Source organism: Urocampus carinirostris, chromosome 2 (genome assembly GCF_059441175.1).
Source record: "Urocampus carinirostris isolate Australia breed hairy pipefish chromosome 2, RoL_Ucar_1.0, whole genome shotgun sequence".
Classification (NCBI taxonomy): Eukaryota; Metazoa; Chordata; class Actinopteri; order Syngnathiformes; family Syngnathidae; genus Urocampus; species Urocampus carinirostris.
In genome coordinates, this window is record NC_142350.1 from 22,118,001 (window position 1) to 22,144,787 (window position 26,787).

Consider the following 26,787-nt stretch of genomic DNA (forward strand, 5'->3'; position numbering starts at 1 on the left):
TTCTTCCAGGTAGAAAATGAGCTCTATGCAATCGCTGTTTACCACAATCGCCGTCTGTTTTTCAACAGGGGGCGCCATTGTTTCGCTTCTCGGTGTCATCCGGTGACGTCACAGCTCTAGAGTATATGACCCAAATCAGTCATCTTTTAGACAAAATTTCTCTAGTCCCCTGGCAAGTGGAATATTTTGCAACGTACCTGGATGATAGTGAAAAAAAGGTATTTTATAATGGTAAATGGTCTGCATTTATATAGCGCTTTTCAAGTCAATGAAGACTTCCCAAAGGGCTTTACAATGTACTTCACACCTATCCATTCACACACACTCACACACACAATCCCATTAAGAGCAATACCTTGGTGTGAAGTACAATATCCCAGTTGTATATAGTTTTTGTTTAGCTGTTCTTGGACTTTCTGGATTCTAAAACAGTTTTTGTAGAATAAGCATTTCATTTTTCGTACTGTTACATGCCTTTATATTGTATTGTCTATTTTATTTACACTTTAACTTCAAAATATTGCGAGAGGAAGGTATTTTATTCATCATGTTGACTTGTTACAGTTTTAAGTGTAATGCTTTATATTCAAGGTAAACAATGTATTCATTTTTTTCTATTTAGTTTTCTTATATTGTATATTGTTCCAACTGGAGTGCAACCGTAATTTCGTTGTAGCAACACAAGAAAGGGGGGTTCTGATTCTGACAAAAGCTTTTGTGCAGATTTGTGAACAGCAGGGGACGCAGTGTTGGTACCGGTAATTACAATTATCAACAGAATGGACTTTAATGTCTTTGATTACAACGTAGCGAAAATTGTTTACAACGGAATGAGTGTGAAGTGTATTGTAAAGTGCTTCTGAGGTCCTCAGTGACTGGTGAAGCGCTATATAAATGCAGTCCATTTACCCACCCCCGTTGGACTGACATTCACAGCAACTTATAAAGAAATGAAATTATTTTGTTAAAGAAAGAAAAGATTGTGTTATTCAGAGATGTAACGGGATAGACCTAACACACACGTTTAGACAAAAGGGACGGTAATTTAAGCTCAAGAGGAGATGTAATCAGTTCTAGGCCTGATTTTCATCTGACAGGAACCTTAGCAGCTCCTCTATATTATTGCCAACAATTCAATCACGGAGTTGTTGGCGGAGGGAAATTTAAAATATCAAGGGGACAACATCTTAAAACTGGGAACATCAACTTGACTGTTGATTGTAACACAAGCATTGCAATGCAGGGAAATAGTTGATTGGGTTGAGAGGGTCACAGGGTGATGAAACTATTTGAAGTAAGGAAACACTTCTCAACTGTAAATGTCTCTGCAATGCTCAATGTTTGTAGGTAATGCAATATAAATTTACCATCACATTGGGTAAATAAAAACAAGCTTATTTTTAGGGTGAAATGTATCTTTGTGGGCAATTCAACAAGCCTAAACAAGCTGGCGGTTGTCATCTACTTTTTTTTTGGTGTCACTGCCCAAAATACAACACAATCGCACAATTGCCGTACAGTTGCAAGTGAAGCGTTATCCGCAAACAAAAGGCCGGCTTAGGGACTTCCCCCATGGGCCCTTTGCGCTCCATCCCAGCTCCCATTAGAGGTGACAGCCCATATATTCTGCACGGAAAGCCGAAACAAAGCCCTCAGCGAAAAAATAAAAAGCAAGGCATTAATAACAAAAGTCATGCTGGTGGCGGGAGAGCTTTGGGAATTCTCCCAGCAAAATGTCCCTTCCACATGATGTGAGCTGAGCCAATTAGAAGGAGATGCTTTGCCGAGCGTCGGGCCTTTCACGTCCAGTCAGAGGGAAATGTCACCTATCGTACCGAGAAACAATTATGTGCATTCACCGTTTTGTGCGTGTTGGTTGGAAGGTATGAGTCGGCCAGCAGCAATTTGAGATCCTTTTTTCCGTTACAATAAATGTAATTTTCATGTCGTTTTTGTCTTAAAAATCAAAAGTCTAATCGTATTCATGCTGCAAATATTGACCCGGACGTGTGAGCGCCATGACGGACGGCACTGAAAAAGCTGAGGTCAATCATGGACAATCCATCGCATCCACTACACAGCATTATCTCCAGACAGAAGAGCATTTTCAGCGACAGACTGCTGTCACTGTCTTGTACTACGGACAGACTGAAGAGATCTTTTCTTCCTCATGCCATGAGGCTCTTTAACTCCACCCGGCAGAGTAAAGGCCCATATTAAACCACACCACCTACATTGGATATTACCGAATCTTACTGCAATATGTATTCTGTGTAGCACTATTTAGTTACTCTATATAACACGCTACAGTGGGCATTTGCACGTCACACTGGGTATTTGTATGTTGCATTCTTTTGGCTTTATTATTGTACTGTTCTCAGCTCAGGGATGCTGCTGGAAATGTGAATTTCCCTTCGGGGATGACAAAAGTATGTATCTATCTATCTCCATCTATCAAAGCACCTGAGCGCATGGCAATTGAGTTCAAACTAATGGCAATAACTATAATGGAAGAAGATAACCACAACTTTTAACAGTGGTGATTTTTGCTGTATCGGCAAGGTTCTAAGCCCAATTTAGATAGATAGATAGATAGATAGATAGATACTTTGTTCATCCCCGAAGGGAAATTCACATTTGAAGACGATGGAGAACTCAAATCAATCTGAGGGACTGGCAGCCCTAATAGTACCCAAGGATTTGCAGTGAAGTATGTTTAATGTATTTACAAACAAACTTGAGTTCTATAGGTACGAGTTACATCAAAGACACCCGATGTGGCTACGAATAAGTTAGCTAGTGCTACTGTAGCTGAGTGTGTCTGACGTCTGCTGTTGATAAACGCATTGGTCTATTCCAAATGACTATAAACTATTGGTTACAGTTGATTTAAGGTTTGATGGGACCCTGGATAAAACATATTAGCATACACGGCTAATGTTATTGTCTTACCTTTGCCATTTCTGACCCCTCAGCGGATAAGTAAACGAGCTACTCTTATTGCGATGAATTGGCTATTCAAAACCGTGATCTTTGGTATATATATATATATATATATATATATATATATATATATATATATATATATATATATACACACACACACACACATAAATATACATATAGAAGCATGGTGATCAGGAGCGGGAAGGTCACAAGCAGGTTCCAACTTCGAATCCAAGGAGAAAACATACCATCAATCAAAGATAACCCAATAAAATGCCTCGGAAAGTGGTACGATTCATCTCTGAGCGAGAGGGGCAGCGTTTTCAGGACAGTGGAGCAGGCTAATGAGTGGCTGCAAAGGATTGAGCGATCAGGACTACCAGGCAAGTTCAAGACTTGGTTGTTCCAGTACGGTCTGCTACCAAGACTGCTGTGGCTGCTAACGATCTATGAAATCTCTATGACGGCGGTCGAAGGAATAGAGAGGAGGGCAAATAAACATCTCCGCAGGTGGCTTGGTGTTCCACCAAGCTTCACATCATTAGGGCTTTACATCAGGTCGGGGCAGCTGCAGTTTCCCCTGTCTTCGGTAGTGGAAGAGTTCAAGGTGGCCAAGTGTAGGGCGGTCATGATGCTCAAAGATTCTAGCGACGAGATGGTTAGGGGCGCGGGCGTGATTACAAGATAGGGGCGTAAATGGGCAGCAGACAGCCAAGTACATCAGGCACAAGGCAGGCTGAGGTTGAAAGATCTCATCGGAAATGCATGCGTAGGGCGTCAGGGATTAGGGTCTACTCATTTCCAGCAATGGTCAAAAGCTGATCCAAGGCAGAGGAGAGACATGGTGCAGGCCGAGGTCCCTCAACTGGAGGAGGAAGGCAGGTGGTCCAGGGCAGTGGAGCTTTCGAGTCCAAGGAGCCTGGACAAAGTGGGACCTACCAAAGCGAAGGATCACCTGGCCAGAACTCTGGAGGTTGGAACCGTTCCGGATCTCTTTCTTGCTCCGGTCAGTGTACGATACTCTTCCAACACCAACCAACCTGTACAGGTGGGGGTTGAGGGAGGACCCAACGTGCAGGTTATGTGGTGGGAGAGGGACACTGGCGCATATTCTGGCAGGATGCCAGATTGCTCTTAGCAGGGCAGATACCGCTGGCGCCATGACAAGGTCCTCGGTGCACTGGCTTACATCTTGGAGCAGGAAAGGCGGAAGAAGCACCAACCTCAACCCAGTCCAATACATTCCATCCAGTTCGTCAGGGAAGGGGAGAAACCAGCATCCTCCAAGAAGACCAAAAAGAGCCTCCTGCAAACAGCACCAGCGTGGGAGATGAAGGTAGACCTGCGAAGGAAATTACACTTTCCCCAGGTAGTCCAAACTTCCTTGAGGCCAGACATCGTGATTTGGTCAGAAGAGGCTAAAAAAATCATCCTGATTGAGCTAACTGTACCATGGGAAGAAGGATGCAGCGAAGCCCATGAAAGGAAAAACACCAAATATCAAGAGCTGGTCCAACAGTGCAGGGACAAGGGATGGCAGACCTGGCTATTCCCAGTGGAGGTCGGGTGCAGGGGCTTCCCAGCACAGTCTGTATGGGACACATTAACAGCCCTGGGAATAAGTGGAAGCGAGAGAAAGGCAGCTGCCAAAAGGGTGGGGGAAGCCGCGGAGAGAGCCTCTTGTTGGCTCTGGAGTAGGAGAGAGGAGTTTAGCTGGGGACCAGGAGAAGATGGGCAGTGACTGGCCATCACTGCCGGCCCGCCAACTCGAGGGCGTTGTGGTTAAGGGTCGAAACGCCCAGTGACTGTTGGACACCACCTGACGACATCTTCTCTTGGTTGAAGGCTACAGTCAATGTTTGAGTGACTGCAGAAGTTGCACTGATTAGAAGTGTATGTAATAGTATACATATACATATATACATAAACATATATATATATATATATATATATATATATATATATATATATATATATAAATATATATACATAAACATATACATATATATATATACATATACATAAACATATATACAGGACTGTCTCAGAAAATTAGAATATTGTGATAAATTTCTTTATTTTCTGTAATGCAATTAAAAAAACAAAAATGTCATACATTCTGGATTCATTACACATCAACTGAACTATTTCAAGCCTTTTATTATTTTAATATTGCTGAATTTGGCTTACAGCTTAAGAAAACTCAAAAATCCTATCTCAAAATATTAGAATATCATGAAAAAGTATAATTGACTCGAAACACCTTGCGAGGGTTTCCTGAGCCTTAAAAACACTCAGCTTGGTTCAGTAAACTAAATCACAAGTATGGGGAAGACTGCTGATCTGACTGCTGTCCAGAGGACCATCATTGATACCCTCCATCAGGAGGGTAAGACACAAAAAGAAATTTCTCAAAGAGCAGGCTGTTCCCAGAGTGCAGTTTCAAAGCATATCCACAAAAAGTCTGTTGGAAGGGAAAAATGTGGCCGGAAACGCTGCACAACCAAGAGAGATGACCGCAGCCTTAATAAAATTGTGAAGAAGAGCCGCTTCCAGAATTTGGGGGAGCTTCAAAGACAGTGGGCTGAAGCTGGAGTCCAGGTATCAAAAGCCACAGTTCACAGACGTGTCCGGGAAATGGGCTACAATAGCCGTATTCCCATGGTCAAGCCACTTCTGAACTCAAGACAACGGAACTGACTTGGTCTGACTTGGGCTATGGAGAAGAAGCACTGGACAGTTGCAGAGTGGTCCAAAGTCCTCTTTTCAGACGAAAGCAAGTTTTGCATTTCATTTGGAAGTCAAGGCGCCAGAGTCTGGAGAAAGGCTGGAGAGGAGCAAAATCCAAGTTGCTTGAAATCCAGTGTGAAGTTCCCACAGTCAGCAATGGTTTGGGGAGCCATGTCAGCTGCTGGTGTTGGTCCACTGTGTTTCATCAAGTCCAGAGTAAATGCAACTGTGTACCAAGAGATTTTAGAGCACTACACGCTTCCATCTGCTGAAAAGCTCTATGGAGATGAGGATTTCATTTTCCAGCATGATCTGGCACCTGCCCACAGTGCCAAAACCACCAGTAACTGGTGCACTGACCATGGCATCACTGTCCTTAATTGGCCTGCTAATTCCCCTGACCTGAACCCCATCGAGAATTTGTGGGGTATAGTTAAGAAGAAGATGAAAGACACCAGACCTACAAATGCAAATGAGCTGAAGGCCGCTATCAAAGCATCCTGGGCATCAATAACACCTCAGCAATGCCACAGGCTGATTGCCTCCATGCCACGCCGGATTGATGCAGTAATCCGTGCAAAAGGATTCCCAACCAAGTACTGAGTGCATCAATGGACATTTTCAAATGTTTGATTTAGTTTTGCTGTTATAAAATTATTTATTTTACTTGGTCTGAGGAAGTATTCTAATATTTTGAGATAGGATTTTTGAGTTTTTTTCAGCTGTAAGCCAAAATCAGCAATATTCAAATAATAAAAGGCTTGAAATAGTTCAGTTGATGTGTAATGAATCCAGAATGTATGACATTTTTGTTTTTTTAATTGCATTACAGAAAATAAAGAACTTTATCACAATATTCTAATTTTCTGAGACAGTCCTGTATACATATACATAAACATACATACATACATACATATATATATATATATATATATATATATATATATATATATATATATATATATATATATATATATATATATATGTGTGTACAAACATACACACATACATACATACAAAAAAATGTATTTTTTTGTTACATTTAGGATGTTTTAGAATTTGGGTTTCCTTTAAAGGCACAGTATATTATTTAGTGCCTTGTAGTGGTAAAACACTGAATTCGTTATAAAGGAACAATATTTATTGGAAATATGAGGAAAAAGACATGATTTATCAATATGATAATGGGTTTAAAAATACTCGTACGTCTGTGAAATGAGCATTTAATTTACATAGCATGAGCGTCCCTTAAAGAGAACTGACATAATTGTCTAACATCTTGCTGCTACGGGTACCGCAAAAATTCTGGTCACTTTGAGTCTCTGTAGTTGGTATTCTTTTCTGCGCTTTTAAGCAATTGTTTTCAGTTATACCACACCATACAGTGACGTTTACTGGTCAAAATAATACACACTGTACTTTGCCAATATTTAATAAATAAAAGAAGAAGTCATAAACAGATGAAGTACATAATCATGACTAAAAATGGGGCAGTGACATTTTTTAATATTACAATACTTACAACTTTTATGAGGACACCACATACGATGCACCCAGTCGTTAAAGGGACAGCGTGTAATACTTATCAAATCCCAGTGGTACAAAAACTTTTGTTCAGTAAAAATACATGAACTATCATACCAATGCTCATTTTTATTTAAAAAAATCATAGGTGGAAAAACGTATATTTCGATTTAGAAGTCGTCTCCCTGTTTTTCTGGCATCTCACTGCTACGCTGTGCTCTTGGCACAGCTTTTACTTTGCATTAGACATTACAATGCCATCTCGAGGTCAAATATTACACACTGGGGCTTTAAGGACACCACAAACAATGCACCCCATCATTAAAGGGACAGTGTGTAATATTTAGTGCCTCCTAGTGGTCATCTAGTAAAGAATAAGATTTGAATAATAAGCAAAATTACATTAAGTCAAGTCAAGTCAAGTCATTTTTATTTGTATAGCCCTTAATCACAATAAATCTCTAAGGGCTCCACAGATTAGTACACTATGTTACACAGACTATTTTTCAGCCGACAAGAAGAGTAGGTTATTATTCGTATGCAATGGAGTAGAAGTGAGTTTTAAGTTTAGATTTAAACATTTCCACTGAAGTTGCAGATCGGATCTCAGGGGGAAGAGCATTCAACAGCACCGGTGCCCGGATGGAGAACGCTCTCGAACCAGCAGAACACTTCTTTGCTCTTGGGATCACCAGAAGACCGGCACTCTCAGATCGTAGGCTTCGGACCGGGACGTAGGGGCAAATCAGATCTGAAAGATAAGAGGGAGCAAGTCCATGTATGATTTTGTACAATACTAAGAGAACTTTGAAGTCACATCTTTGGCTAACTGGTAGCCAGTGCAAGTTAGCCAAAATCGGTGTTATGTGATCGTACTTTTTTGTCCTAGTTAAAAGCCTCGCTGCGGCATTTTGTACTAGCTGAAGAGACTTGATTCAGGACTTCGGGAGACCGGAGAGTAGTGCATTACAGTAATCGAGGCGGGAGGTAACAAATGCATGAATTATAGTTTCCGCATCAGACTGAGACAGTATTGAACGGATTTTGGCAATGTTACGAAGATGGAAGAAAGCGGTTCTAGTAATTTTCTTTACATGCATCTCAAAGGTTAGATCAGGGTCAAATATGACACCTAAATTTTTAACTGAGTCACTCTGTGTGATGTGACATTTGTCAATGTTCACAGCAGTTTTTGAGAATAAGTCACGGCATTTAGATGGACCAATGACTAACATTTCGGTCTTTTCAGAGTTAAGACGCAAGAAATTGAGTGACATCCACTCTTTTATCTCAGTGAGGCAGGCCTCCAAATTTCCACAGTTTAGTGTGGAAGATTCCTCCAACGGAAGATAGAGTTGAGTGTCGTCTGCGTAGCAGTGGAAGCTACCAATAATATTTTTTACAAAAAAACCATACGTCGAGAAATTGGTATTACTTATACACCGTGGAATCTCCATTTAAGTCGGCGCTATGTTTTTCTACCATCCTGCCGCCACGCAGTGCTGGGTATCACCAGGCATTGATTGAACCAGACAAAAAGGTGCCATCTAGCGGTCGAATATTACACATTGTAGCTCTAAGTATAAATAAAAAATATTTTCGTAGGAACGGAAAAGCAGGAAAAAAATAAGTTTTAGCTGTTATATTCGAAACTGTCAATGGTCGGCGTTAGAAACAATGCAATTGAACATAGTCAGGCGAATTTAGAGCAAGAAAGTTCGGTCTTATTTCAAAATTAAAAACATTGAGCTAAATAAACCATTATACCAATACTTTGACACCACATCATCCCCTAAATTTGTTAGTGTTTAATTACACTATCCATATTCAATCGATTTTTAAAAAAAAATATGTGACGTTTAGCCTGACGACAAACACGATTTATTTTACTTTGAACTTTAAACGGAAAGCTTTCACCCTTTCAGTTTTTGACATTAGCCGACGTTGTAGGTCCGGACATGACGCAAGATTTTTAGGGAAGTTGATATTTCATCTCTGTTTACTATGGCTAATTCAAGCGAGAAGTCGGAAACGATGAAAAATTATGAAATCGCTTCGGAAAAGATCAACCCGCTGGCCGGCCTTTTCCCTCATTGCATCGTATGGACGCCCATTCCTGTGCTTTCGTGAGTATAACGCAGTGGCTCTCCACTTTGGGGCTAAAATACCCGGATGTTGGGCTACGTCGGAAGCTAGCTGTCAAATAACGACACGAATTAGTATAGAAGCGTTTGAAATCAATTAAAATATACCTAGTTGTAAACATGTTGTATTTAAAGTTAGCAAAATTATTATTACTTTTTTCTACAAGTTAAACTAAGTTGAAGAGTAGTACTGAATACTGAAATATCACAAGAATGTTCATAGAAAACTGCCAATGATATTTGAAAATTCGGCGGATATTGGTATCAGCATTTTTATCTATTCGACGTGCTGGTTAAATGTACATTAAAATAGGGTTATTTAGGCTCAGATGCAGCCGAGCCTCCCTCCCTTCCTGCCTTCTGTCTCGACACTACCCATCCTGCAGCTTCTGATTGGATAAGCGATCAGAGGTGGAACCACTGAAGCAGGGAAAAATAATGATCGAACCTAGTAAACAGCGGAAGCTCTGCTAACTCTCAAGTTTTGACATGCCTGAGAATCAAGATTTTGAAATGTCTGTGAAGAGTGTGTGTGGTATTAAGAGTGTAACTTGTTTTAGGAAAGCATGTTTAGGTGGAGACTGATATATTATTTCTTATCATAACATTAATCCGTCAATCAAGTGTGTGTGTTTGTGATTGAGAGAGAGTATAAAAATCAAGCAAAAGTGGAAGTGATTAGCTGTTACCAATACATTAGTTCGTCAATCTGGCTCTAAAGCACGAGTGCCCACACTTTTCAACTCGCCAGCTCATTAACATTTTGATGCACTTTTCTTTTAAAGCTAAATTAAGTCATTTTAATTGTATTGACATTTGTATTATTTAAAATATATAAATAATCGGGCCTAGAACTAAAGCAGTTTAGGGGGTCACTTACATGCAATCTCGGCTTATATGCGAGTATATACCTATTGTACTTAAAGTTGTTTTGTTTTTTCTGGTCATTTAGTTTTGGAAAAATAAGTTGACTATATTCTACTTTCTCTGCTTTAAACTGCACAACCCTTACATTCAATACATTTGAGAAGTGTATTTTTTTTCTGATTTGGGTCACAGCTAGTCTTTAGGGTGGGTCTTCAAATCAGACCAGTTAAGAACCGATGCTCCATACTACTTATCATGAACTTTCTTAGGACCAAATAATATGGGCAAAAAAAGAAAGAAAAAACCCCCCCACAAAATTACAATAAAACGAGATGTAGTCCCTCTCAAACACGCCGATTGACTAAACAGGTTGAAGAGATAGAGCAGATTATTGTTGCCATCTACTGTTAAAGAGTGTCATTGACCCCCTTTACTTAAGAAAAGGCCCGCGACCCACTTTTCAGTCAATATACTAAGTATACTTTATTAGATGTTTAGTGCAGCACCACTTATTTTAATCATGTGATTATTTTCTATCTGTTGTCAGATGGTTGTTTCCATTTATTGGGCACATGGGCATCTGCACTTCCTCTGGGGTGATCAGAGACTTTGCCGGACCCTATTTTGTATCGGTAGGCCATTTCTTTTATTTTTGAGGCCGAAATAGAGCCTTGTTTTCGTTATAAGTACAATGTGTTTTAATGACTTCTAATTTACTGTTTAGCTAAACCTAAAACAATCTTACTTATACTGACAAAGCTCAAAGGTATCCGCTCATTTGACCATTTTGTTAATTTACATGTGAAAAGGCCTATTCGTCACAGGTTTTGTGGGCTGTAGTGTTGCTAGAGAGTAAAGGGATAACTGGAAAAAAGCAACACTAGAAATAAAAATTAATAAAATCATGATTTTCAACCAGAAGTGGGTAGAGTAGCCAAATATTTTACTCAGCTAAAAGTATTGTTATTATGGTCAGAATTATATGATACAAGTAGAAGTAAAAATGAGGCATCTAAATAATTACTTGAATAAAGGTAAAAAAAAAACAATTGGTGAATAAAACTACTCAAGTACTTTGTAACTGTAGCAATGTCTTGGTTATTGTTTAAAAAAAAAAAAACATTCATTCAGATAAAGAAATCATCAAAATCCATTCAATCCACAGTAAATAACATTTAATCTAAAATAGATTAAAATAATCAGGTTAAATTATTTAACAATATTATAATAATAATAGTAAAAATCAAAGGAATAAATTTAGCTCTTTTAGCCGCAAATTTTTTTTTTACCATGCTCAGCAGGCATAACAAGCTAGCCCCAAGGGGTGAAAGATTTTTAACACCTTTTTAAACCATATTATTAAATTTACATAAAATATGAATTCCCGATACAAATAAGCGTAACATGGTGGATGTGATATGCTTTTCCTCATCAGGAAACAATAATAAATCATGTTGATTCAAGAGTGCTACTTATTCTTTTCCTTGAATATTTCACCTCCAAAAATATTGTTAGATATGACCAAAATGATATCCGGCAGAGGTTTTCTTTAGAACTCTTTTCAGAGTAACAGGGGGACCATTCACACTGGGTCACAACCTATTTTAGAGATTTAAAACATAAAAAATGCACTAATAACTGAAATTGACATTAAGTGAGGAACATTAGCATTAAGACAATACAGAAAGGATGAAAAATAGGATTTTATTTGTAACAGAAGTCCAATGTATTTGTACTACAATCATTTATTAATAATTGATCCTGCATACATATCAGTGTGTTCTATGGTAGAAGACAGTAAAGCATAAAACAAAATATTTTGAAAATAAGTACATGGACATTTTTACACTGAACATTTCATTTTCCGTTAGTCGGACTTAAATGGCACCGAATAACAGGAATGACCCATTCGGTGACTGGGTTTAGAATTTGAGGGCAGCTGGATAGGGTAGGATCGTCGAAAATCACCTGTGATTTTGAAAAAGATTTGGATTAAAAGCTGAAAATGCATGTGGCAATTAAATCGACTTTTTGGGGGCGATGCAGGAGGACAACATGGCTTTCGGGAAACCAACAAAGTGAGTAAATCCGATGTTTTTGCTCCTCTAATTGAAGCTCGACCTTCATTTACATTTGTGTTTCTCTCCTAAGGTACTGGATGCTGGACGTGAGCAAAGTCTATGCTAGCGGTTCTAGCGCTTGGGACATTGCCGTGCACGACGCATCTGAGGAGTACAAGCACAGGATGGTATTTGCGTTACTTGCATTAGATTTAAAAACAAAAACAACCACTACAGTTGCGTGAAAAAGTATAGTGCCCCCTTTCTGATTTATGTGTTTTTGTCATAAGTATCACTCACAAAGGTTTCAGATCATCAAACCAATTTTAATATCACACAGAGACAACTCAAGGAAATACAAAATACAGTTTAGAAATGTTTATCGCATTTATTAACGCATGAAAAAAATACAAACCTGTCCGTCCCTATGTGAAAAAGTCATTTCCCGCTTTGGGCTACTTTTGGCAGCGATAACATAAATCTAATGTTTTCAATAATTGGTAAGGAGTCCTTCACTACACTGTGGAGGAATTTTAGCCCACTCTTCTTTGCAGATTTGTTTCAAATCTGCCATACCGAAGGGTTTGAACTGCCCGTTTAAGCATCTGGATTAGATTCCAATCCAGACTTTGACATGGCCACTCCAGAACCTTCAGTTTGTTTTCTTGAGTCATTCAGAGGTAGACTTGCTGGTGTGTATCAAATCTTTTTCCTGCCGCATGATCCATGAGAGTTTGTGATTGAGGGGCATAAATTGATGGCCGGAGGTCATCCTTTTGGATTCTCTGGTAAACACCAGAATTAATCAATTCCATCAACCACAGCAAGTTGTCCTGGTCCTGAGGTAGAAAAGCAGCCCCAGACCATCACACTGCCACCACCATGGTTTACTGTTGGCATCATCTTCTTTTTGTCGAATGCTGTGCTATTTTTACACCTAATGTAATTGACAGCACACTTTCCAAAAGAATGTTTCTCCAAAAGTCTTGAGGATAGTCAAGATGCTTTTTATCAAATGTGAGACGACAGTCTTCTTTTGTGACAGTAGTGGTTTTCGCTTGGGAACTCTCCAATCAGACTTTGGCCAGTGTCTTTCGTATCGTGGAGTCATGAACACTGACGATAGGATGTCCTTTTGTAACATCCTGGATTATCAGTCGTCGCACTTTGGGAGTAATCTTAGTTTGTTGACCACTCCTGGGAAGGTTTGCCACTAGTTTTCTCCGTATGTGGATAATTGCTCTGACAGTGATTTGCTGGAGCCCTTCAGCCTTGGAAATAGCTTTATGACCTTTTTCAGACAGACAGATAGATTTCAATCACTTTGTTCCTCGGTTTTTCTGAAATATCTTTGGCTCGTGGCATGTCAATTGTATTTTTGAGATTTTGTAGCCTACTTCACTTTTAACAAAATTCATTTAAGTGTTTCCGTGATTCAACACAGGTGGTGGCAATCAATTTTGGATGCGGACTGTAGAATTAACTCATCTTTCCCAAAACTGTGGTTAAGCTCAGGTACTTTGATTTAACTTTTTCTCATAGGACAAAATAGGGCTGGATTTTTTTGTCCCCGAATAAATGCAATCAATATTTCAAAACTGCATTTTGCAATTTCTTGGGTTGACTCTGTGTGAATTCAAAATGGGTTTGATGATCCGAAACCTTTGTGAGTGATGAATATGCAAAAAACGCGTAATTTACTAAGGGGGCAAACACTTTTTTTGTGGCACTGTAAATGAATGTCACAAGTGTGTGTGTTCTTCGAAGCACAACCTGTGTTGCGACAACTGCCACTCGCATGTGGCCATGGCACTCAACCTGATGCGCTACGACAACAGTGCGTCGTGGAACATGGTCAAGCTTTGCTTCCTAGTCCTCCTGCACGGAAAGCACGTCAGGTATCTACAAGTTGTGTGATCATTTAGTACCGAGAACTTAATATAAGCATCTGGAGTGACCTTACTTCTGGTTTTCAGCTGCTCGGGCTTCCTGAAGACGTGGTTTCCCTTCCTTATGCTGGTGGGCATCATTGTGACGTTGGCGCTCGCCATCAACCTCCTGTGACCTTCTCCAGGGAAAGTCAAAGCAGAGGCCTTTTTTAATCCCCCCAAAAAAGACTTGGTGGTGGGTTGGGGTTATTGTAAGAGATGCAACGCCAGAATGAATGTTTCTCTCACACACTTACATATACATTCACTGCCACTCACCACACAAAAATACACATTTTTGGCGTTTTTTGCCACCACCTTCATGACTAAACTGCCATTGTTGCCTCAGGATAAATGTCATCATGCAGGTCAATGCCAACATTGGGTTCAAAAACTGTGCCAAACGGCAAAGAATGAGAAGGCTCAAGTGTGTACAATACAGTGATACCTCTCTATACCTGTACCTCTAGACACAAGAATCTCGATATACAAGTTTTATCTATCCATTCATCCATTCCATTCGTTTTCTGCACCGCTTATCCTCATGAAGGTCCCATTGTGTGCTGGAGTCCATCCCAGCTATCTTCGGGCAGTGGGCAGGGGACACCATGAACTGCTTGCCAGAACAGTCGCAGGGCACAGAGGAACAGACAACTCACTCCCTCATTCACATCTAGGGACAATTTGAACCGGCCAATGAACCTGACATGCATGTTTTTGGAATGTGATAGGAAACCAGAGTGCCTGAAGGAAACCAGTGCAGGCACGAGGAGAACATACGAACTCCGCACGGGAAGGCTTGCGCACTAGACACCCAGCCGCTGTGCCGCCTACAACCGTTTTATTTGGAAGAAATTTTTTGCCACACATAAGACAGAGGATCCAGGTCACGAGTATTCCCAGATCGCTCATAGTTATGAAATACATCTACTGATGCACCTGAACACATCATCACTAATGTTTCCTGAATTCATTGAGGGTTTCTGGTGTCACAATATTATACACCCTCACCCAAGTGACCCAGCCACAGGCAAACCACATTGTGACTCGTGTTCAGGTGGCATTTGCCTGTCTGCATGGTTGTCCTCTCCAGATTCAGTGCCATGTCGTGGCATCTTCAACTACATTATTGGGGTTCTTGATGGCTCTGGTCCTTGCTGTTCCTTTAATGCTTAGGCCTAGGGCACTTAAAGCTTTGGGGAGTGAGTGCCCCACAAATCTTCTGCATACTTCAATGGGACAGTTATTGACCAGCGGTTAGTACTTAGACATCTTCCTTTTGTGGCCTTCCCCAAGTGGTCCTCCACTGGCAACTCCATGACCATGATGTTCTTGGTTCTCTCTCAGACCAGTAGGATGTCCGGCCTTGGGTTGGTACGAACATTGTGCCAGGGGAGAACCGAAGCTGCTTCTTCAGGTCTACAGAGAGCTGCGAATCCTGGGCCATTACCAAGATCTTTGTTGATGCCTTCTTGTAACTTGGGTTCCTTCTCTGACAAAAGCAGTTGGAATCAGTGTTTCGTGTTCGGCTGGAGCTGCAGATGCCTTTGTCAATGGTTTTAGTAATCGGCTTCAGCACCAGGTTGTGTCTCCGTGGTTATCGCTCCTGTCAGAGCGCTTTTGGGCAGGATTTTGTATATTGCCAAAGCAAGGAAGCTAATCCGGTGTGGTTTCGCCTACCAAAGATCTGTCTAGGTGACTTTACGCTCCATGTTATGCTCTTATCTGGTCCCGGACCACTGTTGCCTCAAACTAGCCGCTATGCTTGTTCTTCCTTCCTACACTGCAGTCCTGAATTCCCCCGTAATCTGCCTTTGCTTCTCCTTCCCTTTGCATTCCATGTGACGCAGTGGTTTTGGGAACATTCCCAGACCTGCCCTGCCATGGGCTTATAACCATTCACCACCAATATCAGCTCTCACTACAGGAAAAAAATAGTGCTGAAAAAATGTTTTCTGTGTAGGTTCATATAAAGTTACAACAACTTTTATTTTAAGTGGACAATAAGTTCTTATCTGTGCGTATCATTAAGTTCCTCAACCTCATAGCTGTCAACTTCAGCCAGTTGCTCCCCTTATTAATGATTACAAATCCTTTTTATTGAGCAACGATAAACCTTACAAACACATCTCTGCACCTATTGAACTCATAGCAAGACAGACTATGTAGAATACAGCGACAATATTAACAATCTACAATAACTTTGATGTCTGCTACCAGGGACAGAGACGATGCAGATTAGAGCCGAAACGGGAAAGGGGAGATCGGCCTTTAAAAAAAAAAAGATCCGTTGTAAAATTTGTTAAAGGGCATACATAATTTGATATAATCAAAAAAAGTATATAATTTGGAGAGAATGTAAAAGTTGATAGGTATGCAAATTCCGGCACTCTCGTATAATAAACTCACATTTTATTTTGTTAATATCAATTTACTTATCTTATTAGTGCGTTTTTCATTTTTAATTACTATTGAATGTGTTTTAGTTATCAGGAAGATGTGTTCTAAAGCTATCTAAGGTTCACTTGGATTCTTTTGGGAGGATGTAAATGGAGCAATTAGTTTTTGATGATTTTATGTAAGGAAGATTTGTCCGTTACACAAGCAATTCGAGCTACGTTCACGATCCTGGAACGACTTAAGCTCGTATGAAGAGGTACCACTGTATTAAAACGAAATACACTTCATTTCCTCATCTCACTCTTGTTGTTATGAAATTATATCATAAAACATTGAAAAAAGGAAACCCCGCTTACAGATGCCACATCTGCAGTGGAGTCATAGTTCCCTTTGAAGAAAAACATCTCCCTAATTGCAAGCATCTAATGATGAAACCTGCTGAAAAATTACAAATCTCAGACCAAGCCTTTGAGGTCACCAAGACCCCATCATTAAATTTGGCTTAATTTGAAGGAAATTACCTTATGAGAGGGGCCTATTTTCATTTTCTTCAAGTTGAGTGCTTTTTTTTTTTTTTTTTTTGTCGGTCATCTTATTTACTCTGCCCTCTCCTCCCCTCAGTGTTATTTTTGCCCTGCTAATTTCCCATGATGGTTGTCACTCCATCTCAGTTGCCATGACTGGTGAGAACATCCAAATCCGCCCATTGTTCCCAATCAAATAGCTCTTTAAGCTCCCCAGTCCCTTCAGAAACAGCAGGTATCCACCACGGCTCAGGTTTTGACGCCAAATAGAACCCCCTCGCACCCCAAGACACTCACACCAAGCCTGACAAGTGTCAGTCCTGCTGTTTTTTAGCCTCTCGACTTCAAAGCCAGCCTGTTTTGTCACGGCTGCGCTACGCGATAACACATTGCTGATGTTAGGAGCTAGCTTACAAGGCTACCATGTTATTCCTTGACCAAATGGACAGGCACATTTAAAGGCTTGATACAGGGTCATAACACAGACCAAGTCTGCTAACTACCTAGCCAGCTAGCATGAATTAATCTTATCAGTTGCCCCCCTTTGTTAGCCTGCATGCACAACTAGCAAACATGTCTATAGCTTCACGTTTTAAACAGAAGGACTCTTATGACATTGGTCGCTAATTACACTAACACAGTCAAATTATACTAAGTAGCTTGCATTAGCAGCAATGTAGCCGTTACCTAGTGCCCCCTCTGCTAAACAGCCAGGTCAATAAGTGAAAAGATGTTTATAGTCTCACTCAGCGGACATTTCAAACAGATGAACTAAAATATCCAAAGGTCAAATTACTTACCATTAGCAGCCAATGTATCTGTTACCTAGTGCCCTCTCTGCTAACCAACGAGAACAATAAATTCAAAGATTTTTGCGGTTCCGCTCAGCAGACATTTCAAACAGATGAACTAAAGTGTCTAGAGGTCCAATCATACCAAATAGTTAGCATTAGCAGCTGTAAAACAGTGCCCCAATGTTAGCCAGCTAGAAAGGTAAAACATGTCTACAGCTTTACTCTGAAACATTTCAAAAAGATGGACTAAGAAATCTGAAACAAATGACCCTCAATTCACACTTGTGTTAGAAATGCTAAATAGCAAGCCAGCTAACATTCAGTCAGTCTTGCTTTTCTAGCTGGCAGCATGACTAAAGTACTTAATTACTGATATTTCATACCTGTCAACTCATACGTTTTCCACTTATTTTCTAGTTTTTTTCACTCTTGCTGAAAATATTGGAATAATTTAAAAGCTGCAGTCCCTTTATTTCATTGCAGATTAACATTGCCATCTTCTGTCTTCACCAAAAAGGATACGATAAAATTCCAAATCGCGCTTAGAACCTTGCGGATTGGCACAGCAATAAATCACCATCGCACAAAGTCGTGGTTATATTCTTCTGTGGTGGTGATATGTTTTTGTTTTAACTCAAGTGGCATGCGCACAAGTGCTTCTTGCTGTCCGTCAAAGCTCTCATATTACCAGGAAAGGTCACGTCACGTGCAAAGGTTCAATGCCAATTTTCTTATGTGAATTTTTTATTTTTTATTGTTTAACCAATCTTCTCTTGCCCATTTCAGCTCTAATCAGGATCACCTTTGTCATGGTAATAGACGACAATGTCATTCGAGATTTCTAATAATGTCGTTGTATTTTGCAAAGTCTGCCTTGAGTAAATAGGTGCCGCGTTGTGTTTCTAAAGTTTATTAAATGAAGAATTGCTCGGGGAATAATAATGGAGGTTGACAAGTATGATATTTTAAACACTCCAAACTCAGAATGCCACTCAACTCAGCTCACAAGCTTACACATATCACTTTCAAGGCCTTATTTCGCTACTAGGATATTGGCGCATTAGTTCAATCACTTTTGAGATTTTCTTTTAAAATTCCCTTTTCTGCGGTGCCTTGCGGTAACCAGGAGCAATGAGGTGGTGGAATGCGGAGACCTGCAGCGATGGGGGAGGCTATCAATATATGCTTAACCCTAGAACACCATCACTTTTGCCAAGTCATTTTTACCCGACATTATCTACCCCCAAAACACCGGATCAAAATAGGAAAACACGATAAATTACAGTTGTTTTCTTTACTTTTCAACTGTAGCATGACTAACAAAATTGAATAGGAAAATACAGGAACCACATAAAAAAAGATGCTCTGAAATTGTTAAAAAATGTGTGATTTCCAAACAAAACCCAAAAAATTGAAAAAAAAGATTGTTTTTGGTCCACTCATTCCTGGGACATGTGAGACTTTTCTGATGAATGCACATACTCCTTGACATATTGAAAATCACGTAAATATGTTTGCTCGGTTGGAAATCACCTGGCGATAGTGCTCTAGGGTTAAGCCCGTCCAGATCCCCCCCAAATTTTCCCGTACAAAGTCTCTGCGGTCAAGAATGTATTTATATGTAAATAAAGATGTTTATTACTGTTCTGAAAAATTTGTTTTCCTCATGGTTCCAGTCAATGTCGTTCGCAAAATCAGGGTCAGACCAGATGTCTGAACTCCTTGAAAGTGCTTGAATTTGAATGCTGTGTTTTCAAGGATTGCAAAGTGCTCGAATTTTGGATGAAATGCTTGTAAGTGCTTGAACTTGTTGCCATGTTTCTGAACATGTCTGCATAAATAGGATGCGGACACTGCTCTCTGGTGGCTAAACTTTGATATTGCCCGTCTCTTTTCTCCATGATTAACGGCAGCTGGTATTAGTTTATATGGCGTTGTCCTACCAAGCCTCATCGCCCCCTGCGGGTTGCGCCCAAGGGGACAGTTGCATGTTACACCTAAACAGGCTACTATTAATTATATGTATTAATGCAAGGATTACATATCAATTATGGGCTATGAAAAAAGTTAAGGTAGTGGTTCCCTGTGTAAAATATTTACACACATATTGTACACAACTATATATGCAATTTACACAAAATCTAAAAATCATGTCTTAATAAATGCACAGGCAAGATTAAAAATCCCATATGTAAATCACAGATATATTGATATGAGGGCAACTGAAAACCTGTTCGACACTAGCAGCTCTCACACAAGTCTGGGTAAATGAGAAACATTTTTAGTCCAATCATTTTCCCTTGTTTCACTGTATTATTATTTTTCTATTGATTTTTTTTCTTGAAGTAAAATAAGAATATATAAACAATGAAAAGTATGTTTCTTTTTCCCGTTTTGCAAGTGAAGTACTTTTTATATATGCTTATAGTTTAAGATAATTGTTTTTAACAAAATACAGAAAGTGAAGCATCAAGCAAGAAACATTTTGAAAATTGGCTTTAAAGTTTTCAAAAAGTACTTGAATTTGGCCTTGAAAAAGCCTGCAAAATTCCGAATACGCATTAAGCAAAAGAAAGCGGGCCCTCCACCCCTGTTCGCGCTTTGATACTTCAAGCCGGCCCCCTCTAGCCGCCATAGTCTCACTCAGGGGCCGTTATTGTGTACATGAAAGAGGGGCCCCTCACAAGTCGGGTCCCCCAACCCCCGCCTGCCCCTGCCGCTTACCACCTGGGTGGGAAAGGCGGCAGACGTCCAGCCAGACCCGGCCAAAAAGTCCCAGCGCCGCTTTTTAAGTCCACTTCAAAAGCAAAGTTAGCAGCATGAAAGGCGGCCAAGCTGTTGGAGGGATCGCGACCTGGTCAAAGTACTCACCTATACATAAACAAAAGTGTTAAAACTGCTCAAACGGGGTGGTTTGGTCGGAGGGTTTACTCACTTTTATTGAAATTGCATTATTTGGTAGCAATACAACCAGGGTTAAGAGGGTTACTAACCCGATACAGTTACTAGTTACCTCAGGGTTTGTACAGGTGGTTGAAATTCTTGAAAATGCTTGAATTTTAATGTTCTATTTCAAGGATTGAGAAGTACCTGAATTGGGGGACAGGCTTGTACAATTGCAATTGCTGCCATGTTTCTTAACATTAAAATACTCAATACTGAAATAAGTAATAAGGTATTACCCTATATATATATGTGATCATGTATTTTTATGGCATATACTTGTACGCATCGATTTATTAAAAAAAAAAAAAAAAATCACATACAGGGTTCGTTCACTGTTTTCATAGGAAAATTTAAGCACTTTTTTAAGGACTTTCAAAGCCAATTTTCCAATTTCTTCAGTATCATAAAAAGGAAAGAAATCTGATGCTAATCATGTATTTTGCAAAGTCACAAATATATCTGCAATTTACACATGCCATATTTAATCTTGTGTGTGCATTAATCAAGACACGATTGTTGGATCTTGAGTAAATCGCAAATATAATTGTTTTTGAGACAACTATCTATCCATAAAGGTGGTGGCTAAACATCACAGTAATATTTAGCTTACATTTTCAGTTATAATGACAATGTACCACTGGGAAACGCTACCTTAATTTTTTTGCATGACCCATAACAAATGTCCATAATTGATATGTAATCTTGCATTAATACACATTTTACAGTGCCCTGCTTGGATGTAGCATGCCCCTGTCCTCTTTGGCGTGACCAGAAGGGGGCGTTTATGCTTCTCATGTCATACAAACTAATGCAAGCTGCCTTTAATCACTAGGGAAGAAGAAATGCAATAATAAATCAAATCCACCAGAGAGCACTGTCATCACTTTTAAAGCCCCAGAGTGTAATATTTGACCACTAGATGGCAATGAATTATTGTAAAGGAAAACCTGAACACAGCGTAGCAGCAAGTTGCCAGACAAACATGGCGGTGACTTTAGGTAGGGAATCCACTATGTAAAAGTAATACATTTCTCGACCTGGGATATTTATAAAAATTAAGATTGGTGTGATAATTAATGTATTTTTTCTTTGTATTCAAACCAATGTTTTGTTTTTCTTACTGAAGTTATTGTACCAATTGGAGGCACTTAATAGCACACACTGTCCCTTTGAGCACACCTGTCGAAAAACGTGGCAGCAATTTCAGGCAATCACAATAACTTCACCTAAAATTCAATCACTTTTAATCCTTGAAAACACAACATTAACATTCAAGCATTTTAAAGGATTTGGAATGGAAGTGAGTGGGCGGGCGCTCTACACAAAATGTATCAAACCCTCTCATCAATAAAATATATTTCAACAAAACATGACATGTACACTAATGCCAGTTGCCGTCGATCACGGAGGAATAGAAAAGCAAAGGCACCAGAGAGCACTTTCAGCATTTTTAAGCAAACTTGTGGAGAAACACGGCAACAATTTCAAGCATGTATAGTCACTTCACCTACGTCTACAAACACATAAAGCAATTTTTTTTAGGTTTTCAAGCACCCGTACAACTACCCATCTTGTAACAAAGGTCACATCCTATAAAAAGAACAACCACTTCTTCGCATATTGGGATCCAGCCCCCTAACTTCAAGCTCCTCCCCTCGGATTCGTGCGCGATGCTTTAACTTGATTAGTTTGCAAAAACGAAAATAAAAGCAACAAGATCCTCCTCCCTTTTACAAAAAGAACTTCACTATACACCCCATCCCACACACGCACATGCACTTACCCGGCGACCAGCCGGCGCTCGTGGCTCCCGGTACCCGCATGGTAGCGCTCGGTCCCAGACTGGAGTTGCTCGGCTCCTCGGGACAGCAGATGGCTTCGATGTGATCTTTGTCTCTATTCCTCCATGTCGTCTCTTGTCCCGAACATGCTGGATTTGAACCACAACCCCTTCCTCCTCCACCTCCTCTTTCTTCTCCTGGGCTCTGCCGGTGCACCGCCGGCGGCCCCGGTGTCCTTTTGCCCGGCGGGCTGCGAATGTTCTGAGGCAGCGCATACGGTGAAGTGCGTGGGGAAGGAGCTCCGCGGCGTCCCGATCGGCATCCCCGGCTACACCCGGAACCTCTTCGTCACCGGCAACCTCATCATGAGAATCGGAGCAGATTCCTTCAAAGGACTCCAAAATGTCACCAACCTTTCGCTAACCAATAACAGGTAGATTGCTGTACTTGATCTATGTATATTGCACTTTTGTCTGCGCGTGTTAAAGGGACAGCGTGTAATAGTCAGTACCTCCTAGTAAGCATCTTAAGCACCCCTCAATTCAACCTCAGCACCCCCAAAAATTATAGCATTTCTAAAACTCTCCTTTCCTTAATAAAGTACAGGATAGGCTGCGATATAATGGTAAATGGTCTGCTTTTCAATAGTGCTTTGAAAACCTCCCAAAAGCGGTTTACAATGTGCTTCACATCGACATTTCGTTCTTACAAAGATTGACAATACAAAGGAAATTATTATTATTACCCATTCTCGCATACACACACCAGAATCCATTTTCTCAGATATAATGAAAATCCAAAGCTCTGAAACTACAATCGCCACTGACTAGTTACTGTAGTTTTTGTCATTGTATATGCATAGGATATTTCACATCGTTAATATGAATGACAATAAAGACAATCCAATTTATTTTTAGGAGTTCTCAGGTTTTTGTGCATGTTTAAAATATAAATTATGAATACTTTTTTATTACGTTAAAATATTGTGACTCAATGCAAATCAACATACTTCTAGTTATTTAAAAAAAAATACTTTCATAACAAACTTGAGGCGGTAAAAAATTGTTGTTCTCAAAATAAAGGGTACAAATCTGTTTTAAAATAAAAAAAAACAAATCCTGCAGTTGATTTTCTTTTTTTAAGAAGCAGTGCAGCTTCATTCAACAAATTTCATATAAGTTTGTCCTTTAGGCTATTTCTTAAACCACATTTTTCATTCATAAGCTAATTGATAACTAGTCCACTTCTAGGCCCAATAATACACAAGTGATGTGAATTGAGTTTACACATATTGGATGTCAAAAGTTGTCTAAAAGCCAGCTCTTATTTCAAGGGGCGCAAATAATATCCATTTCATCTCTGTAGCGGGAAAAAAAAACATCTACGTTTTTGTCTGTTTTACATACAATGTAAAGAAGGGCGTAGTTTCGGCATGGACGGAAGACCAAACCTGTGCACTTCAATTTAAACATTTCATAATGGCAGAAAGATGCAAAAAATGGAAAAAGGCCTTCTTTACATGACAGCGATGAGGTGCTAACCACAACCTTGAACAAAAAAATCTGTCACCTGTCCGCCAGGATCTCCGAGGTGGATTCTCACACCTTCTCAGGCTTGCCGAACCTTCGTTCACTGGACCTGAGCTCCAACCAGCTTGTGGTATTGCACCCAGAAGCCTTCACGGTGGCCAACCAATCGTTGCTCCAGCTCAACCTGAGCCGCGCGCTCTACAACCAGTCAACCTTGATAGACTTGGCCACGGCGCTGCGCTGGAGCACCTTGACAACCCTACGGGTCCTGGACCTGTCTCACAACGAGCTGGTCTACCTGCCGCCGCGCATTTTCTCCCACCTGGGCGCGCTCCGCCGGCTCCTACTGGCCAACAATTCCCTGGTGGCCATACGCAACGGCACCCTGGCCGGTCTGGAGGCTCTCCAAGAACTGGACTTGACGCTCAACTCTTTGAAGAACATCCCTGAGGAGGGCCTGCGAGAGCTGGACTCGCTACCTGAGGCCGAGATCCTCCTTTGGGGGAACCCTTTTGTGTGCGCGTGCGGCGTGGAACCTTTCGTCCGCTGGCTCAACGGATCCCTTGGGCGTGTTCGCGATCCGGAGCGCCTTGTGTGCGGGTCTCCTGCTGCCCTGAGGAACGCTTCCTTGCTTTCGGTGGCGGAGGACCCCGGCGGCCTGGGGTGCCATCGGATTGGCGCCGGGGCTGACCTAGCTTTGCAGACCTCGTACGTGTTCCTGGGGCTGGTGCTGGGCCTGGTGGGCCTGGTCTTCCTCCTGGTGCTGTACCTGAACCGCAAAGGCATCAAGAAGCGCGTGTATGACATGCGCGATGCCTGCAGGGAGGTGTGGGAGGGCTACCACTATCGCTTTGAGATCGACTCAGACCCCCGCCTGTCGCAGGTGTCCTCCAACACTGACATATAAGACCTGGATAATGCGAGCAAAACCAAAACAACAAAAATAATGGTAAATATGTAAAATTGTATATGTTAAGACTTTATACGAGCACCTCTGAACACAAGAACTTTAATGGTAAATGGTCTGCATTTATATAGCGCTTTTCAAGTCAACGAAGACCTCCCAAAGTCCTTTACAATGTGCTTAACACTTACGCATTCACAAAAACACACACACCGATAGGCAGAGGCAGCCATGCAAGGCTCCTACCTGCCTATCGAGTTGTCTTGCCCAAGGACACTTCGACCATTAACTTCGAGGAGCTGGGAATCGAACCTGCGCCTCGGTCTCAAGACGAGCGCTTTACCTCCTGAGCTTCTGCTGGCCCTATATAGTTTGATTTGGAACAAAATCAAACGATCCAGTTCACGAGCAGTCCCAAAGGCTAACCCTGGAGATCACCTGAGACTGCTCACCGCCAGCATCTATTGGTTCCAGTTTGCGCATGCAAACTACTACAAGCAAAAAATAAAAAATAAAATTGTGTTGTAAAGAGTGTTTTTTGTATGTTCATTTAATGTTGGGGTGCGTTGTTAGAGGTGTGCCTAAATAGTTAAAAGTACAGGGTTCGTACAGGTGCTTGAAATCCTTGAAAATACTTTAATTTTAATGTTGTGTTTTGAAGGATTCAAAAGTGCTTGAATTGTGGGTGAAATGTTTGTAAATGCTTGAAATTGCTACCACGTTTCTCAAAAGTGCTTAAAAATTACACAGACACCGCTCTCTAGTGCCTTTGCTTTGCCATTGCATTTCTTCTTCCCTCATGATGAATGGAGGCTGGCATTAGTTTTTATGGGATTGATAATTTCTAACTGCACGGCTGAATAAATCAAAGTTAAAGCAAAATAAAATTTTGCAAATGTTTTTTGAGACAAATAAGTAAGTAACTGACCTAGACGATCCAGATTGCCAAAATAGGTGAGACAAGATTGGAGTATTTCTAAAAAAACAAATTTGAAACGATCCAAACACATATAACACAAGGAAAGCGTGTAAGTTGACATATCTCTGTAAGTCCTTCTGGCAACCACATCCCTTCCTTCGCACCATGCTTCAAGGCGGTACTGCATCTTCCATTAGAAATCAATGGTGCCATTAGAATGAATCAGGCCCTGATTGACTTACATCAGGGGTCTCTAACATTTTTCAAGGGCCGAGCTACTTTTTGTTACCAACTAGCGCAAATAGGAACCAAGTTTGATATGAATTTTTAAAATAGCAACTTAGCTAGATGGCTCGCTAAATCGGTACGAGGGTAGCTTAAAAGTTAGCTAGAAAGGTAAACAGGCAAAAGAAACTTAAAGAAGAGATAGGGAACTAGCTGAAAGAATAAACAGCCATCTAAATAGCCAGATAGAAAGCTAAAGACAAAGCTAGATAGCTAGCTAGAAAGGAGCCCAAAATCTAGCTTGATACCGAAGAAACAAAGTCACCATGCAAAACATGTAAAAAGCTAGCTAGATGGCTAAAAATGAAGGAAGATAGCTAGATAGATAGATAGATAGATACTTTATTCATCCCCTAAGGGAAATTCACATTTCCAGCAGCATCCCTGAGCTGAGAACAGTACAATAATAAAGCCAAAAGAATACAATATACAAATACCTAGTGTGACGTGCAAATGCCCACTGTAGCGTGTTATATAGAGTAACTAAATAGTGCTACACAGAATAC

General features: G+C 40.5%; 2 protein-coding genes and 1 long non-coding RNA gene across 3 annotated transcripts; 2 read left to right on the forward strand and 1 right to left on the reverse strand.

Moving 5' to 3' along the window:
• Positions 1-7,608: 7,608 nt before the first annotated feature.
• On the reverse strand, positions 7,609-9,305 carry LOC148371354 (uncharacterized). The gene is made up of 2 exons (XR_015849802.1): positions 8,077-9,305; positions 7,609-7,951 (listed from the first exon to the last, which is right to left on the reverse strand). It is a non-coding gene; the product is annotated as an uncharacterized LOC148371354 (long non-coding RNA).
• Positions 9,132-19,571, forward strand: LOC148371355 (transmembrane protein 222-like). Its single transcript, XM_088329380.1, has 6 exons — positions 9,132-9,326; positions 10,759-10,843; positions 12,258-12,289; positions 12,363-12,459; positions 14,039-14,169; positions 14,248-19,571. Exons 1-6 carry the CDS (start codon positions 9,205-9,207, stop codon positions 14,333-14,335), a joined length of 555 nt encoding a protein of 184 aa, XP_088185506.1. The 5' UTR covers positions 9,132-9,204; the 3' UTR covers positions 14,336-19,571.
• Positions 19,572-19,710: 139 nt separating this feature from the next.
• Positions 19,711-25,609, forward strand: tpbg1b (trophoblast glycoprotein 1b). The gene is made up of 2 exons (XM_088329379.1): positions 19,711-23,077; positions 24,225-25,609. Exons 1-2 carry the CDS (start codon positions 22,770-22,772, stop codon positions 25,078-25,080), a joined length of 1,164 nt encoding a protein of 387 aa, XP_088185505.1. The 5' UTR covers positions 19,711-22,769; the 3' UTR covers positions 25,081-25,609.
• Positions 25,610-26,787: the final 1,178 nt, after the last annotated feature.